The sequence below is a fragment of the Melanerpes formicivorus genome, unplaced genomic scaffold, assembly GCF_026170545.1.
Source record: "Melanerpes formicivorus ecotype bairdi unplaced genomic scaffold, bMelFor1.0.p_v2 SCAF_113, whole genome shotgun sequence".
Classification (NCBI taxonomy): Eukaryota; Metazoa; Chordata; class Aves; order Piciformes; family Picidae; genus Melanerpes; species Melanerpes formicivorus.
Genome location: NW_027142465.1, coordinates 1,249,090 through 1,265,871, shown reverse-complemented (window position 1 = coordinate 1,265,871; position 16,782 = coordinate 1,249,090). Strand labels below are relative to the sequence as shown.

General features: G+C 60.1%; 1 protein-coding gene across 3 annotated transcripts in view; it reads left to right on the top strand.

Moving 5' to 3' along the window:
- The window catches only part of PLEKHM1 (pleckstrin homology and RUN domain containing M1), a 44,810-nt gene that overhangs the window by 9,267 nt on the left and 18,761 nt on the right, over nucleotides 1-16,782 (top strand). For all 3 annotated transcript variants that reach the window (XM_068167189.1, XM_068167190.1, XM_068167191.1), the window contains 4 exons: nucleotides 709-797; nucleotides 1,524-1,771; nucleotides 11,104-11,736; nucleotides 15,790-16,213. In XM_068167189.1, coding sequence (XP_068023290.1) covers nucleotides 756-797; nucleotides 1,524-1,771; nucleotides 11,104-11,736; nucleotides 15,790-16,213 — 1,347 coding nt within the window. In that variant the 5' untranslated portion in view covers nucleotides 709-755. The remainder of the gene's footprint in view (nucleotides 1-708; nucleotides 798-1,523; nucleotides 1,772-11,103; nucleotides 11,737-15,789; nucleotides 16,214-16,782) is intronic.

The window sequence follows — 16,782 nt, the reverse complement described above, 5'->3', positions numbered from 1 at the left end:
TGCACACCATGCTTCTGCCACCAAAACCAGCTGCAGCAGAGCAGCCCCCAGGGAGCAGGGAGATGCTGGTGTTCATCTGAACAAAGCACCTGGAGGGCTAGCAGAGAGCCTCCATCCTTCCTTCCCATGCTGCCAGCCAGCTCTGTGCCATGGCACCAGTGCCCAGGCACCTCTGAGGGGGTCCCTCCTGCTGGGGTTCAGCAGCAGCATTGCTGCTGCCACCTCTGCCCAGGGTCTGCCTCTCCTTGGTCCGTGCCACCTTATAGCCATCCCCATGGGGCTGATGTGCCATGGTTGAGGTTTACTCACTGAATGCCAGTTTTGATGCCCTTGCTGGTGCCCAGGCCTTGCAGGTGCTGTGGAGCAGCCCCTGGGTCCCTCGCTGCTGGCTCGACAGGCCTGGCGGCTCCCCCAGGGCGAGGGCTGCCTGTGGGCAGCTTGCAGGAGTTAATTACTCCCTCTTGCAAGGCTTAATGACTGCCTTGTGGCCTCTTGGCCACGCTCTGCCTTGTCTGAAGCTCTCCTGCTCCCCTGGTTTGATGTGGTGGGAGGCTGATCCCAGCCCCAGTCCAGCCCTGAGCGCTGGCACGAGGCCGTGGGGCGTGAGCCACCCCCTGTGTGTGACACTGGGTGCCCTGCACAGGGCAGCTGAGCTGGGTGTGAAGCAAACCTGGGTGCTCAGATGTGTCTCTCCTCCTCGTCCCAAAGGTGACATGTGAAGGCAGTGCCCAGCCTGGGGAGTGGCAGCAGCTGAGATGCATTCGAGCCACGGCAATGACCCCAAGGAAGCCATTCAGGTGAGTGAGGCAGCCTGAACCTCCCCAGGCACCCCCCAGGGCAACTCCCAGTTCCAGGTGGGGATGTGGGAGGACTTCTTTGTGCTGGGATTGGGATCATAGAATCACAGAATGGGTTGGGTTGGAAGGGACCTTAAAGCTCAGCCAGTTCCAGCCCCCCTGCCATGGGCAGGGACACCTCCCCCCAGCCCAGCTTGCTCAAGGCCTCATCCAGCCAGAGGAGGCCATGAAGATGATCAGAGGCTGGAGCACCTCTGCTTTGGGGACAAGCTGAGAGTTGGGGCTGTTCAGCCTGGGGAAGAGAAGGCTCCAGGGAGACCTCAGAGCAGCCTTGCAGTACCTGAAGGGCTCCAGGAGAGCTGGGGAGGGACTTTGGACAAGGGCTGGGAGTGCCAGGAGGAGGAGCAATGGCTTTGAGCTGGGAGAGGGGAGACTGAGACTGGAGAGGAGGAAGAAATTGTTGAGAGTGAGGCTGGGGAGACTCTGGCACAGGCTGCCCAGGGAGTCTGTGGCTGTCCCCTCCCTGGAGGTGTTGAAGGCCAGGCTGGATGAGGCCTTGAGCACCCTGTGCTGGGGTGAGGTGTCCCTGCCCATGGCAGGGGGTTGGAACTGGATGAGCTTTTAAGATCCCTTCCAACCCAGCCCACTGTATGAATCCATGAATCTGTGAAATCTCCCCTGATGCTCCCTGCTCTGTGACCCAAGCCTGTGCCTCCTGCCCTGCAGCTGATCAAGAGGCAGCTGGTGAGTGCCATCAAGGCCCTGCAGAAGCACTACGCCACCTCGGACGCCGTCGTCACCAGCGACGATGGCAGCGCCAACACGCTCTGCAGCGCCCTGGAGGCCGTCTTTGTGCATGGGCTGAAGGCAAAGCACATCAAGGCAGAGAGTGGGGGCAAAGGGAAGAAAGCAGGGGGTCGAGGACCCCTCCCCCAGCCTGTCTTCTGGGGTCTGCTGAAGAGCATCACCCACCGGTGAGTGCCCACCCCGCCAGGGGCTCTTTGCTCAGGCTTCTCCCCTGACCTCCCTCCAGAAGCACAAAGCTGCAGGGAATTGTGAGCAGGAGGTTGGCTTGATGGGGAGATACATCCATGGTGGTGCCTTTTTCACCCCACCAGGTGACATTTCCCACCTATGGAGAGCAGGGAGGGCTGCAGGGCTGTGCAGAGGCAGCCCCGAGTGTCACTTCTGCTGCAGGGTCACTTCTGGGTTAGAGCTTGGGGCATATCTGTGCCAGAAATGGACAGAACAAACTGGGCTGAGATGCTGGAGTCTGCTGGGCCTTGGGCTCCCTGGGTTTGGGGAGGGGATTTTTTATTTTGCTTGTATTTCTTTAATCTTCTTCCCCAAGTCAGAGAGGTTAGGAACTGGCTGGAGGCTGAGCCCAGAGAGTGGTGGTGAATGGAGCCACAGCCAGCTGGCAGCCAGGCACCAGTGGTGTGCCCCAGGGAGCAGTGCTGGGCCCTGTGCTCTTTAACATCTTCATTGATGATCTGGATGAGGGCATTGAGTCAGTCATCAGCAAGTTTGCAGATGACACCAAGCTGGGAGCAGATGTTGGTCAGTGAGAGGGCAGAAGGGCTCTGCAGAGGGACCTCGACCCACTGGACAGATGGGCAGAGGCCAACAGGATGGCATTCAACAAGTCCAAGTGCCAGGTTCTGCACTTTGGCCACAGCAACCCCAGGCAGAGCTACAGGCTGGGGGCAGAGTGGCTGAGAGCTGCCAAACAGAGAGGGACCTGGGGGTGCTGATTGACAGCTGCCTGAACATGAGCCAGCAGTGTGCCCAGGGGGCCAAGAGGGCCAAGGGCATCCTGGCCTGCAGCAGGAAGAGTGTGGCCAGCAGGAGCAGGGAAGTCCTTGTGCCCTGTGCTCTGCATTGGTTAGGCCACACCTGGAGTCCTGTGTCCAGTTCTGGGCTCCTCAGTTTAAGAAGGACATTGAGAGACTTGAAGGTGTCCAGAGAAGGGCAATGAGGCTGGGGAGGGGTCTGGAGCACAGCCCTGGGAGGAGAGGCTGAGGGAGCTGGGGTTGCTTAGCCTGCAGAAGAGGAGGCTCAGGGGAGACCTTCTTGCTCTCTCCAACTACCTGAGGGGTGGTTGTGGCCGGGAAGGGGTTGGTCTCTTCTCCCAGGCAAGCAGCAGCAGAACAAGAGGACACAGTCTCAAGCTGTGCCAGGGGAGGTTTAGGCTGGAGGTGAGGACAAAGTTCTTCACCGAGCGAGTCGCTGGCCATTGGGATGTGCTGCCCAGGGAGGTGGTGGAGTCCCCATCCCTGGAGGTGTTCAAGGGGAGATTGGACGTGGCACTTGGTGCCATGGTCTAGGCATGGGGTCTGTGGTGGTAGGTTGGACTCGATGATCCTCGAGGTCCTTTCCAACCTAAGTTACACTGTGAGACTGTGAGACTGTGAGGTGTGATTGAAGCCCTGCAAACCAGCTCGGGCTGGGCATGACTTATTTACCTGAGCTGAAGCTTTTATTAGGTTGGATAAAGCCTGCTGATGTCACAGCCTGGTGTCAGAGGAGACCTGGGTGAAACAGGAGTGGAAGTCTCACATGGGTTTCCATCAGTTCCAGCACACACAAACAGCAGCATCCAGTTGTAACAGCTGTGCAGCCACAGGCCTTTAGAATGCTGCTGGAATTGCCTTCAAAATGACTAGGCCATGTTGCCTGAACTACAGCTCTGCATGGCTGTTACTGATCTTTTCTTCTGTCCAAGATCATTTCAGTCCTGCCTGGTCTGTGATTTCCTCTTCAAGCTGCTCTGGCTTCTCTCTGATCCAGATGTGCAGCCAGGTAGTTCAGGCGTGAGCTGTAAAATCAGAGGCTGTGCAGCACCAGCCTTGTGTTGGGGGGTGGAGAATCACAGAGTGGTTTGGGTTGGAGGGTGGCAGGGTGAAGGTGCCAGGCTCTTTTCAGTAGAGCCCAGTGCTAGGACAAGAATCAGTTGATACAGACTGGAACCCAGCAGGTTCCACCTCAGTGTGAGGAGAAGATTTTTGGGTGTGAGGGTGCTGGAGCAGGCTGCTCAGAGAGGTGGTGGAGTCTCCTTCCCTGGAGAGATTCCAAACCCACCTGGCTGTGTTCCTGTGTGCCCTGCCCTGGGTGATGCTACTTTCAGCAGGGGAGTTGGGCTTGATGATCTCTGGAGGTCCCTTCCAACCCCTAAATAGAATAGAATAGAATAAACCAGGGTGGAAGAGACCTTCAAGATCATCGCGTCCAACCTATCATCCAACACCACCCAAACAACTAACCCATGGCACCAAGCACCCTGTCAAGTCTCCTCCTGAACACCTCCAGGGATGGGGACTCCACCACCTCCCCAGGCAGCACATCCCAATGGGCAATCACTCTCTTTGTGTAAAACTTCCTCCTGACCTCCAGCCTGAACCTCCCCTGGCGCAGCCTGAGACTGTGTCCTCTTGTTCTGGTGCTGGCTGCCTGGCAGAAGAGACCAACCTCTGCCTGTTTACAACCCCCCTTCAGGTAGTTGTAGAGAGTGATAAGGTCACCCCTGAGTCTTCTCCTCTCCAGGCTAAGCAACCCCAGCTCCCTCAGCCTCTCCTCACAGGGCTGTGCTCCAAGCCCCTCACCAACTTCGTTGCCCTTCTCTGGACTCGTTCCAGCAGCTCAACCTCCTTCCTAACCTGAGGAGCCCAGAACTGGACACAGCACTCAAGGTGTGGCCTAACCAGTGCAGTGTACAGGGGCAGAATGACCTCCCTGCTCCTGCTGGCCACACTGTTCTTAATGCAGGCCAGGATGCCCTTGGCCTGCTTGGCTGCCTGGGCACACTGCAGGCTCATGTTCAGCCTACCATCGACCAGTACCCCCAGGTCCCTCTCTGCCTGGCTGCTCTCAGCCACTCTGACCCCAGCCTGTAGCTCTGCCTGGGGTTGTTGTGGCCAATGTGGAGAACCTGGCACTTGGATGTGTTCAATCTCCTGCCCTTGGACTCTGCCCATCTGTCCAGCCTGTTGAGGTCTCTCTGCAGAGCCTCTCTACCCTCCAGCAGATCAACTCCTCATTCTGATTCTGATTCTGATCCCTGCCCCATCCCACCTGCCCTCACAGGGGGTGTGCATTGCCCAGGACCACTGGGAGAAGGTGGAAACCTCATGAAGCTCATCAAGGACAACTGTAGGGGAGGAACAGCCCCCTGCAGCTGTCCAGGTGAAGGGTGACCTCCTGGGAAGCAGCTCCAAGGAGAAGGACTTGGAAGTGCTGGTGGACAAGTTGTCCATCAGCCAGCAGTGTGCCCTTGTGGCCATTCCTGGAGCACCAGTCCTTCAGTTCTGGAGTGCCAGGTTTCAGGGAGGACCAGCACAGGACCACTGGAATCTGCCAGGGTAGGGTTGTCCTCAAGTACAGTTAGCCACATGGGATTGTCCCTTGGAGACTTGGCCACAGGCAATTGTCCCACACAGAGCTGGCCAAGTGGAGTCCTCCCACACAGAGCTGGCCTTGGAGAGTTACACCACAGAGAGTTGGCCATGTGGGCTTGTCCCACACAGAGCTGGCCACGTGGAGCTCTACCACAGAGTGTTGGTCATGAAGAGTTCCACCACAAAGAGTTGGCCAAGGAGAGCTCTGCCATGAAGGGTTGGCCATGGAGAGCTCTGCCATGAGGAGCTGGCCATGGAGAGCTCTGCCATGAGGAGCTGGCCATGGAGAGCTCTGCCATGAGGAGCTGGCCATGGAGAGCTCTGCCACAAAGAGTTGGCCATGGAGAGCTCTGCCATGAAGGGTTGGCCATGGAGAGCTCTGCCATGAAGGGTTGGCCATGGAGAGCTCTGCCATGAGGGGTTGGCCATGGAGAGCTCTGCCATGAAGGGTTGGCCATGGAGAGCTCTGCCATGAGGAGCTGGCCATGGAGAGCTCTGCCACGAGGAGCTGGCCATGGAGAGCTCTGCCATGAGGGGTTGGCCATGGAGAGCTCTGCCATGAAGGGTTGGCCATGGAGAGCTCTGCCATGAGGGGTTGGCCATGGAGAGCTCTGCCACGAGGAGCTGGCCATGGAGAGCTCTGCCACAAAGAGTTGGCCATGGAGAGCTCTGCCATGAAGGGTTGGCCATGGAGAGCTCTGCCATGAAGGGTTGGCCATGGAGAGCTCTGCCATGAGGGGTTGGCCATGGAGAGCTCTGCCACAAAGAGTTGGCCATGGAGAGCTCTGCCATGAGGAGTTGGCCATGGAGAGCTCTGCCATGAAGGGTTGGCCATGGAGAGCTCTGCCATGAGGGGTTGGCCATGGAGAGCTCTGCCATGAGGAGTTGGCCGTGGAGAGGTGTCCCATGGAGGGGTCCCATGGAGGGGTCCCATGCAGAGGTATCCCAGACCCTCCCTCCTCAGCAGGAAGGGGCCCAGTGCCATGTTAGGCCTGAGCCAGTGTCCCCACACAGCTGGGGAGTGCAGTGCTGCTGCCAGCTTGGGGCAAAGCCCTTCCTTACCTTGGGACCCCACTGGTGGGTTATGGGATGGCTGGTGCAGCGGTGGGGTCTCTCTTCTGACCTGGATCTGGCTGGGGGTGCTTGGCCTCCATTTCCCCATCTCCCAGCCAGCCTCTGAGGAGGCCTCTCCTGGGGAAGCTTGCTTGGTGGTGGGCTGGGGCTGTTCTGAGACACTCAGAGCCCTCCCACGTGCAGCAGCAGCCCCCCCAGAGGTGTCCCCCAGGGATCAGTGCTGGGCCCCAGCCTCTTTAACATCTTCATTGATGATCTGGATGAGGGCATGGAGTCAGTCATCAGCAAGTTTGCAGATGACACCAAGTTAGGAGCAGATGTTGGTCAGTGAGAGGGCAGAAGGGCTCTGCAGAGGGACCTCGACCGACTGGATAGATGGGCAGAGGCCAACAGGATGGCATTCAACAAGTCCAAGTGCCAGGGGCTGCACTTTGGCCACAGCAACCCCAGGCAGAGCTACAGGCTGGGGGCAGAGTGGCTGAGAGCTGCCAAAAAGAATGGGACCTGGGGGTGCTGATTGACAGCTGCCTGAACATGAGCCAGCAGTGTGCCCAGGGGGCCAAGAGGGCCAATGGCATCCTGGCCTGCAGCAGGAAGAGTGTGGCCAGCAGGAGCAGGGAAGTCCTTGTGCCCTGTGCTCAGCACTGCTGAGGCCACACCTTGAGTCTTGTGTCCAGTTCTGGGCTCCTCAGGTCAAGAAGGACATTGAGAGACTTGAAGGTGTCCAGAGAAGGGCAAGGAGGCTGGGGAGGGGTCTGGAGCACAGCCCTGGGAGGAGAGGCTGAGGGAGCTGGGGTTGCTTAGCCTGCAGAAGAGGAGGCTCAGGGGAGACCTTCTTGCTCTCTGCAACTCCCTGCAGGGAGGTTGGAGCCAGGTGGGGGTTGGTCTCTTCTGCCAGGCAAGCAGCACCAGAACAAGAGGACACAGTCTCAAGCTGTGCCAGGGGAGGTTTAGGCTGGAGGTGAGGAGAAAGTTCTTCCCAGAGAGAGAGTCATTTGTCATTGGGATGTGCTGCCCAGGGAGGTGGTGGAGTCCCCATCCCTGGAGGTGTTCAAGAGGGGATTGGATGTGGCACTTGGTGCCATGGTCTGGTCATGGGGTCTGTGTTGATAGGTTGGACTCGATGATCCTCGAGGTATCTTCCAACCTTAGTGATTCTGTGAGACTGGCTGTGAAAGCCTCCTCCAGCTCCAGCTCCTGAATTATGAAGGAGCAGATGAAAAGAGCTCTCTCAGATGCTGCAGGGGATATTTTTGTGCCCTTTGAAGGTTGGTTTTCTTTCCCCCCCTTTCCTTTTTTGAGTGTCAGATTAGAAACCACCTCTCTTACAAACCCTTTGCAGCACTGGTGGGGGGTTGGACTTGCTGGTCTCCAGAGGCTCCTTCCAACCCCAACCATTCTGTGGCATGGGCTGGCACCAGGGAGGATTCTGGAGCCTGGTGGCACTGGGGGATTTGGGGCAGGAATGGTTGAAGTCAGAGCAGCACAGAATGGCTCTGATTGGAAGGGACCTCAGAGATCTACTCCAACCTCCTCCCCCCTCCCTGCCACCTATCAACCAGACTCAGCTGCTCAGGCTGCTGGGATGTGCTGCCCAGGGAGGTGGTGGAGTCCCCATCCCTGGAGGTGTTCAAGAGGGGCTTGGATGTGGCACTTGGAGCCATGGTTTAACTGTCAGGAGGGGCTGGGTGACAGCTTGGACTGGATGAGCTCTGAGGTCTCTTCCAACCTTATTGAGTCTGTGATTCATGCAACCTGGCCTTGAACACCCCCAGGGAAGAGGCAGCCACAGCCTCCCTGGGCAGCCTGTGCCAGTGTCTCACCACCCTCAGACTGCAGAGCTTCTTCCTCAGCTCCTGTCTGACCCTGCTCTGCCTCAGCTCCAAACCATTCCCCCTTGGCCTGGCTCCAGACACCCTCAGGAAAAGTTCCTCTGCAGCCTGCCTGCAGAATCCCTTCAGCTCCTGGCAGGCAGCTCTGAGGTCCCCCTCGAGCCTTCTCCTCTGCAGGCTGCACAGCCCCAGCTCCCTCAGCCTGTGCTCACAGCAGAGCTGCTCCAGCCCTTGGAGCACCTTTGTGGCCTCCTCTGGGCTCCCTCCAGCAGCTCTGTGTCCTGCTGCTGGGGACAGCAGAACTGCAGGCAGGATTGGAGGTGAGGTCTGAGCAGGGCAGAGTCCAGGGGCAGAATCCCCTCTCCTGCCCTGCTGCCCACCCTGCTCTGGCTGCAGCCCAGGGTATGATTAGTCAGGAGGCTGAGATTGCTTCAGGGGCTCAGCCCAGCCCAGGGTTGGGGTTTTTGGGGGGTTGCTTCAGGCCTTTTCTCTGGTTTTTGGCTGATTTTAAGCTTGAAGCTAAGGTTTGGAGATGCACTTGGCACCAAGGAGCTAGAGGAACATGCAGGGAGAGCAGGAGCTTCCCCCATGGCATCCTCGGTCCAGGGTGAGTGATGTGTGGGAGATGCCTCCAAGCTAGAGAGAGGAGCAGCACCCAGGGGCACCCCAGAGGCACCCCAGGGCTGCCTGGGGTTGCTAGCAGTGCAGGCAGCCCTGGGGCATCCAGGAGCTCTCTTTTTCTCCATGGGAAACCACAGGCTCCATAAAGGAAAGAGCTTTTCCACAGCCTGGCTGATCCCAGCTCCTCAAATCCCCATAGCTAAGCAGGTTGGGAGGTTCCTGGTGGGGGATCTTAGAGCCATGGAAGTGTTTGGGTTGGAAAAGCCTTCCAAGTCCAACCAGCAACCCAACCCCACCATGGCCACCAAACCCTGGCCCCAAGGGCCATGGCCACATGGAACCCCTCCAGGCATGGGGACTCCACCACCTCCCTGGGCAGCCTCTGCCAGTCCCTGACCACTCCTGCAGCAAAGACATTTCTCCTCCTCTCCAATCTAAGCCTCTGGCACAATTTCAGGCCAGTTCCTCTTCTATCACCTGAGCTTAAGGAGCAGAGCCCAACCCCTGCCTGGCTCCAGCCTCCTCTCAGGGAGCTGCAGAGAGCAATGAGGTCTCCCTCAGCCTCCTCTTCTCCATGCTGAACACCCCCAGCTCCCTCAGCTGCTCCTCCCCAGCCCTGCTCTCCAGACCCTTCCCCAGCTTGGTTGCCCTTCTCTGGCCCTGCTCCAGCCTCTCAATGTCCTTCTTGGAGAGAGGAGCCCAAAACTGAACCCAGGATTCAAGGTGTGGCCCAATACAGGGGGACAATTCCTTCCCTGCTCCTGCTGAGCACATCATTGCTGATCCAGGCCAGGCTGCTGCTGGATTTGTTGGCCACCTGAGCACCCTGCTGGTCCAGTACAAAGGGACAATCCCTTCCCTAGATTCAGATTGGCTGTGAGGAAGAAGTTGTTGCCCAGGAGGGTGGTGAGAGCCTGGCACAGGCTGCCCAGGGAGGTGGTGGAAGCCTCCTGCCTGGAGGTGTTTGCAGCCAGGCTGGAGGTGGCTGTGAGCAACCTGCTGTGGTGTGAGGTGTCCCTGCCCATGGCAGGGGGTTGGGACTGGCTGAACCCTGAGCTCCCTTCCAGCCCTGACCATTCTATGATACTCCTGCTGATCCAGACCAGGATGCTGGTGGCTTTGTTGGCCACCTGAGCACCCTGCTGGTTGCTCCTCAGCTCCCCTGCAGCCCCGGGGCTGGGATGGGAGCTGCTGAGGTCCTGCTGTGGCTTTGTTGGCCACCTGAGCGCCCTGCTGGCTCCTCCTCAGCTCCCCTGCAGCCCGGGGGTTGGGATGGGAGCTGCTGAGGTCCTGCTGTGGCTTTGTTGGCCACCTGAGCGCCCTGCTGGCTCCTCCTCAGCTCCCCTGCAGCCCTGGGGCCTTCGATTGGAGCTGCTGAGGTCCTGCTGTGGCTTTGTTGGCCACCTGAGCACCCTGCTGGCTCCTCCTCAGCTCCCCTGCAGCCCCGGGGTTGGGATGGGAGCTGCTGAGGTCCTGCTGTGTCCCGGTGGCTTTGTTGGCCACCTGAGCACCCTGCTGGCTCCTCCTCAGCTCCCCTGCAGCCCGGGGGCTGGGATGGGAGCTGCTGAGGTCCTGCTGTGTCCCGGTGGCTTTGTTGGCCACCTGAGCACCCTGCTGGCTCCTCCTCAGCTCCCCTGCAGCCCTGGGGGCTTCGATTGCAGCTGCTGAGGTCCTGCTGTGTCCCGGTGGCTTTGTTGGCCACCTGAGCGCCCTGCTGGTTGCTCCTCAGCTCCCCTGCAGCCCTGGGGGCTTCGATTGGAGCTGCTGAGGTCCTGCTGTGGCTTTGTTGGCCACCTGAGCGCCCTGCTGGCTCCTCCTCAGCTCCCCTGCAGCCCTGGGGCCTTCGATTGGAGCTGCTGAGGTCCTGCTGTGTCCCGGTGGCTTTGTTGGCCACCTGAGCGCCCTGCTGGCTCCTCCTCAGCTCCCCTGCAGCCCCGGGGCTGGGATGGGAGCTGCTGAGGTCCTGCTGTGGCTTTGTTGGCCACCTGAGCACCCTGCTGGCTCCTCCTCAGCTCCCCTGCAGCCCTGGGGGCTTCGATTGCAGCTGCTGAGGTCCTGCTGTGTCCCGGTGGCTTTGTTGGCCACCTGAGCGCCCCTCTGGCTCCTCCTCAGCTCCCCTGCAGCCCCGGGGGCTTTGATTGGAGCTGCTGAGGTCCAGCTAAGGTCCTGCTGTGTCCCGGTGGCTTTGTTGGCCACCTGAGCACTCTGCTGGCTCCTCCTCAGCTCCCCTGCAGCCCCTGGGCTTCGATGGGAGCTGCTGAGGTCCTGCTGTGTCCCGGTGGCTTTGTTGGCCACCTGAGCACCCTGCTGGCTCCTCCTCAGCTCCCCTGCAGCCCGGGGGCTGGGAGGGCAGCCGCTGAGGTCCTGCTGTGTCCCGGTGGGCAGGAACATCGTGTCGGAGCTGGAGCAGCTGCTGTTCATCAGCACGGACGTGGGGCGGTGCCGAGCCTGGCTGCGCCTGGCGCTCAACGACGGCCTCCTGGAGTGCTACCTGAAGCTGCTGCTGCGCCCCAGCTCTCCCCTGCCCGACTACTACCAGCCCTGCGCCCTGCTGCTGGACGCCGAGGAGTGCGAGGTCCTCCTCAGCTACCTGCAGGGCTTGTCCTCCCTCACCTTCCAGCTCTCCTACAAGTCGGCAGTCCTGAACGAGTGGACGGTCACCCCGCTGTCCCTCTCGGGGCTGTGTCCCTTCTCGGAGCTGCTGGAGCCGCTCCCCGGCCCGGAGCCGCTGCGGAAGGCGTCGCTGGGCTCCATCTCGCAGTCCTCGGGGTCGGATGAGATCGAGATTCAGCCCTCCTCGGTCCTGCCCATCGGCAAGGCCGGCGGCAAGCCCAAGCTGACGTCGTCCTCGCTCAGCCTCAACACCACCAGCTCGTCGCAGCTCTCCTCCAGCCTGGGCTCCGACGGCCTCCTGCCGGCCCCCTGCGCCCGCAGCCCCGAGCGGGCCGAGGAGGAACCCCCCCGCGGCTCGGACCTGGCCACGGCCAGCAGCCAGGACCCGGACAGGTCACTGCGAGAGTGAGTCTCCCCTCCCCTCTCCTCAGGGGGCTTTTTTCACCCTCTCCTGGGGCTCAGTTCGTTTCTCACTGTGTTTTTCTGCCCGGCTTTCCTCACGCCAGCTGCTCGCAGAGCGCATCAGGTTGGAAGGGACCCTCCAAGGGCCTCTTGTCCAACCCCCCCTGCACTCAGCAGGGGCAGCTCCAGCTGGATCAGGCTGCCCAGGAGCCCACCGAGCCTGATCTTGAATGTCTCCAAGGCTGGAGTGCAATGAGGTCTCCCTCAGCCTCCTCTTCTCCAGGCTGAACACCCCCAGCTCCCTCAGCTGCTCCTCCCCAGCCCATGTCCCCCAGAAGCAAACTAAACCTCATTCAAGGAGGGGCATCCCCTGCAGGCAGGGCCCTTGGCTGCCCTGAGCTTCCCTGCTGCCCTGGGGGCACAGATCAGGGTTTTGCCAGCATCATCTCAGCTGCATTCACCAATGGCCTGGGAAAAGGGAACCTAAGCAGTTTGCTGGTGATATGGAACTGGGAGGAGTGGCTGACACCCATCAGGCTGTGCTGGCATCCCATGGGAGCTGGGCCTGGCCAGGCTGGAGAGCAGGGCAGAGGGAACCTCATGAAGTTCAACCAGGGCAAGTGCAGGGTCCTGCCCCTGGGGGAAGAACAACCTCCAACAGCACAGGTGAGGGGAGAGCTGCTGGGAAGCAGCTCCAAGGAGAAGGATCTGGGAGAGCTGGGGGACAACAAATTCACCATGAGCCAGCAAAGTGCCCTGCTGGGCAAGAAGGCCAATGGGGTCCTGGGGGGGCATTAAGAAGAGCAGGTCAAGGGGAGGTTCTCCTTCCCTTCTGTTCTGCCCAAGTGAGGCCACATCTGGAGTCCTGGGTCCACATCTGGGCTCCCCAGTTCCAGAGGGACAGAGAACTGCTGGAGAGAGCCCAGGGGAGGCTGCAAAGCTGCTGAGGGGCCTGGAGCAGCTCTGGGAGGAGTGAAAGCTGAGAGCCCTGGGGCTGAGAGCCTGGAGAGGAGCAGCCCCAGAGGGGAGCTGAGCAATGCTGATCAATAACTAAAGGCTGGGGGGCAAGAGGCTGCGGCCAGACCTCCCTGGCCAACCTGTCCCAGGCTCTCCCCAGCCTCCCTGTGCAGAACTTCCTCCTGGTGTCCAACCTGACCCTGCCCTGCTCCAGTTTCAAAGCACTGCCATCCTAAACACTCCCTCCCCAGCCTTCCCTTCGGCTACTGAGCTCTCCCTGGAGCCTCCTCCAGGCTGAACAGCCCCATCTCTCCCAGCCTGTCCCCACAGCAGAGGTTCCCCAGCCCCCTCATCATCTTTGTGGCCCCCTCTGGACCCTCTCCAGGTCTCCCTTGTGTTGGGGGTCCCATAGCTGGAGGGGCAGGATCCCCTCTCTCCATCTCTGGCAATGGGCACTGGCAACCCAGAAGGCCAATGGCAGCCTTTGGGCTGCCATTGGCCTTCTGGGTTGCCAGTGCCCATTGCTGCCTCCTGTCCAGCTTCTCCCCCAAGTCCTTCTCTGCTCTCAAACTCATCATTTCCTCCTGGAAATACCCTGTAAGGTACAAAGCACCACTCAGCAGAGCTTGCTGGGACCCTGCTGCCCTGGCAGATGAGCTCCTGGTGACAGCAGTGTCTGTCTGTCCTCTCCCCTGGGGCAGAAGCATCCCAAGAATGCTGCTCCCTAGCTGCAGGAATGTCCCAGCTCCCTGGCAGGGCTTTCTGTGTGGGGGAAGCAAGCAAGTCAGGTGGAGGCCAGGGTGATGATTTGCAGCTCTGACAGCTCAGCCAGAGGAGGGAGGTGGTTAGCTTTGGCATCCTCCTGACTTGGGCCTGCCCCACCAACTCAGCACAGAGATCTCCAGAGGGTTATGTAAGCTCTGAGTAAGCAGCAAAGTGTTTTCCCTGCCACCCTTAAAAGCTGGCACTGAAGGAGCCTGGCCCTGGGGGGGTTGCTGCTTGGTGAAGGAGCCTTGAAGGGTCTGCAGGAGGCTTGGGAGCTGCAGGCTGTTCTCCCTACCCCCCGTGGCTGGTGGCATCATTGCCTACTTGGAGGCTTTTTGCCTCTTCTGAGGGCTGCCCAGGTTGGATGAAAGTGTGTGTGGGGGAAGGATGTCACCCTGAATGCCAGCCCTGGCCTGGTTTAATTTGGACTGAGCTGGTGGCAGGGCAGGGGCCATGGGAACAGGGTCTCAGCAGGGCTCCACTAATTGCTCATTAGCAGTCCTGAGAAGGGCTGAAGCCTGGCTCCTGGTCCATGGCTGGATGCCTGTCCAGGAGCTGCACCCAGCACTTCCTCTCTGTCAGGAGATACAATCACAGAATAGAACCAGGGGATTGGGTTGGAAAAGCCTCCCAAGGCCATGCAGTTCAACCATTACCACCACTGTGGCTCCAGGGGCACCCCAGAGGCACCCCAGGGCTGCCTGGGGTTGCTAGCAGTGCAGGCAGCCCTGGGGCATCCAGGAGCTCTCTTTTTCTCCATGGGAAACCACAGGCTCCATAAAGGAAAGAGCTTTTCCACAGCCTGGCTGATCCCAGCTCCTCAAATCCCCATAGCTAAGCAGGTTGGGAGGTTCCTGGTGGGGGATCTTAGAGCCATGGAAGTGTTTGGGTTGGAAAAGCCTTCCAAGTCCAACCAGCAACCCAACCCCACCATGGCCACCAAACCCTGGCCCCAAGGGCCATGGCCACATGGAACCCCCCCAGGCATGGGGACTCCACCACCTCCCTGGGCAGCCTCTGCCAGTCCCTGACCACTCCTGCAGCAAAGGTCTCCAACCTAACCCTCCCCTGGTGCAACTTGAGGCCATTTCCACTCACCCTATCAGTTGTTACTGGGGAGCAGAGCCCAACCCCTGCCTGGCTCCAGCCTCCTCTCAGGGAGCTGTAAGAGAGCAATGAGGTCTCCCTCAGCCTCCTCTTCTCCAGGCTGAACACCCCCAGCTCCCTCAGCTGCTCCTTCCCAGCCCTGCTCTCCACATGTCCCCCAGAAGCAAACTAAACCTCATTCAAGGAGGGGCATCCCCTGCAGGCAGGGCCCTTGGCTGCCCTGAGCTTCCCTGCTGCCCTGGGGGCACAGATCAGGGTTTTGCCAGCATCATCTCAGCTGCATTCATCAATGGCCTGGGAAAAGGGAACCTAAGCAGTTTGCTGGTGATATGGAACTGGGAGGAGGGGCTGACACCCATCAGGCTGTGCTGGCATCCCATGGGAGCTGGGCCTGGCCAGGCTGGAGAGCAGGGCAGAGGGAACCTCATGAAGTTCAACCAGGGCAAGTGCAGGGTCCTGCCCCTGGGGGAAGAACAACCTCCAACAGCACAGGTGAGGGGAGAGCTGCTGGGAAGCAGCTCCAAGGAGAAGGATCTGGGAGAGCTGGGGGACAACAAATTCACCATGAGCCAGCAAAGTGCCCTGCTGGGCAAGAAGGCCAATGGGGTCCTGGGGGGGCATTAAGAAGAGCAGGTCAAGGGGAGGTTCTCCTTCCCCTCTGCTCTGCCCAATTGAGGCCACATCTGGAGTCCTGGGTCCACATCTGGGCTCCCCAGTTCCAGAGGGACAGAGAACTGCTGGAGAGAGTCCAGGGGAGGCTGCAAAGCTGCTGAGGGGCCTGGAGCAGCTCTGTGAGGAGTGAAAGCTGAGAGCCCTGGGGCTGAGAGCCTGCAGAAGAGCAGCCCCAGAGGGGAGCTGAGCAATGCTGATCAATAACTAAAGGCTGGGGGGCAAGAGGCTGGGGCCAGACTCTGCTCAGTGGTGCCCAGGGACAGGCCAAGGGGCAGGGGGCACAAAGTGGCACCCAGGAGGTTCTGTCTGAGCAGGAGGAGAAAGTTGTTTGGTGTGAGGGTGCTGGAGGCCTGGAGCAGGCTGCCCAGAGAGGTTGTAGAGTCTCCTGGTGTGGAGAGCTTCCAACCCCCCCTGGGCATTGTGGTGCTGGGCAAGCTGCTGGGGGTGCCCTGCTTTGGCAGGTGGGGTTGGACTGGCTGATCCCCAGAGGTCCCTCCCAGCCCACACCATCCTGTGCTGTTCTGTGCCTCAAGCTGGTCCCTTTTCTGTTTGCAGGGTGTTGTCTGAGTTCAACAAAGCCAAGCCAAGCCTGGAAGCCCCAGAAGGACAGCTGGTCCCCAGTGTGCTGGGCTGCTCCCCACAGCCACCCTCCTGCCCCCTGGCCACATCTCCCTTCCCCTCATCCCCATCTCCTGGAACTCACCAGCAGCCTCCTCCCAGCGCCAGCAGCCCCAGCCCTGCCGCAGCGCCCAGCAGCGAGGGGGATGGAGAGGCAGCACCAGAAGCTGGTGGCCCAGCTGGGGTCTGTGCCCCACTGCCTGGTGGTCTGAGCAGAGGAGAGAGCAGCAGAGGAGAGAGCAGCAAAGAGAGCAGCAAAGAGAGCAGCAGAGGAGAGAGCAGCAGAGGCAGCAGCGAGGCGAACGCAGCACTCCGCAGCCCCACGGCCCAGAGCCTCCCTTCTCCCCTGCTGGGGTGTCCAGTAAGTCTCACAGCTCCTTGCTCTTGATCTCCTTGGCTTTATGCTTCCTTGACCAGCAGATCTCATGGACCAGGAGGGCAGACCTGGTGGCACTTTCTGAGCAGGCAGCACGTTCTCCAAGCTCTCCCCTTCCGTGCTGCTTCCACTCCCCTAACACCGCTTTGGGTCTGAGTGATGCTCCCTGCTCCATCAGCAGCTCCATGAAGCTGTGCCCTGGGAGAAACTGGTTCCAAGCTGCTACTCCCAGGTGGAAGAGGCACCAAAGCTTTTGAAGCCCTGCCTGGGTGGACAGCAGGAAGCTGCAGCAGGAAGCCTTTGGGGTGGTGAAGGTTATCTGGGCAGGCATGAGCTCCCAGGCCTGGGCCTGGGCTGTGTGCCAGGGGGCTCATGGGGGGCACATAGGAGGAGGGGGAGGGGGTGGGAAACCAGCTGTGTTTTACCAGTGAAAAAATATTGATGCAGCACATCTGTTCCTGGGGCTGGGTAGCACTGCTGGGGCAGGGTGGCACTCCTGGAGCAGGGTGGCACTCCTGAGTGCTTAGTGAGTGCTTAGGCCACCAGCAGCAGCA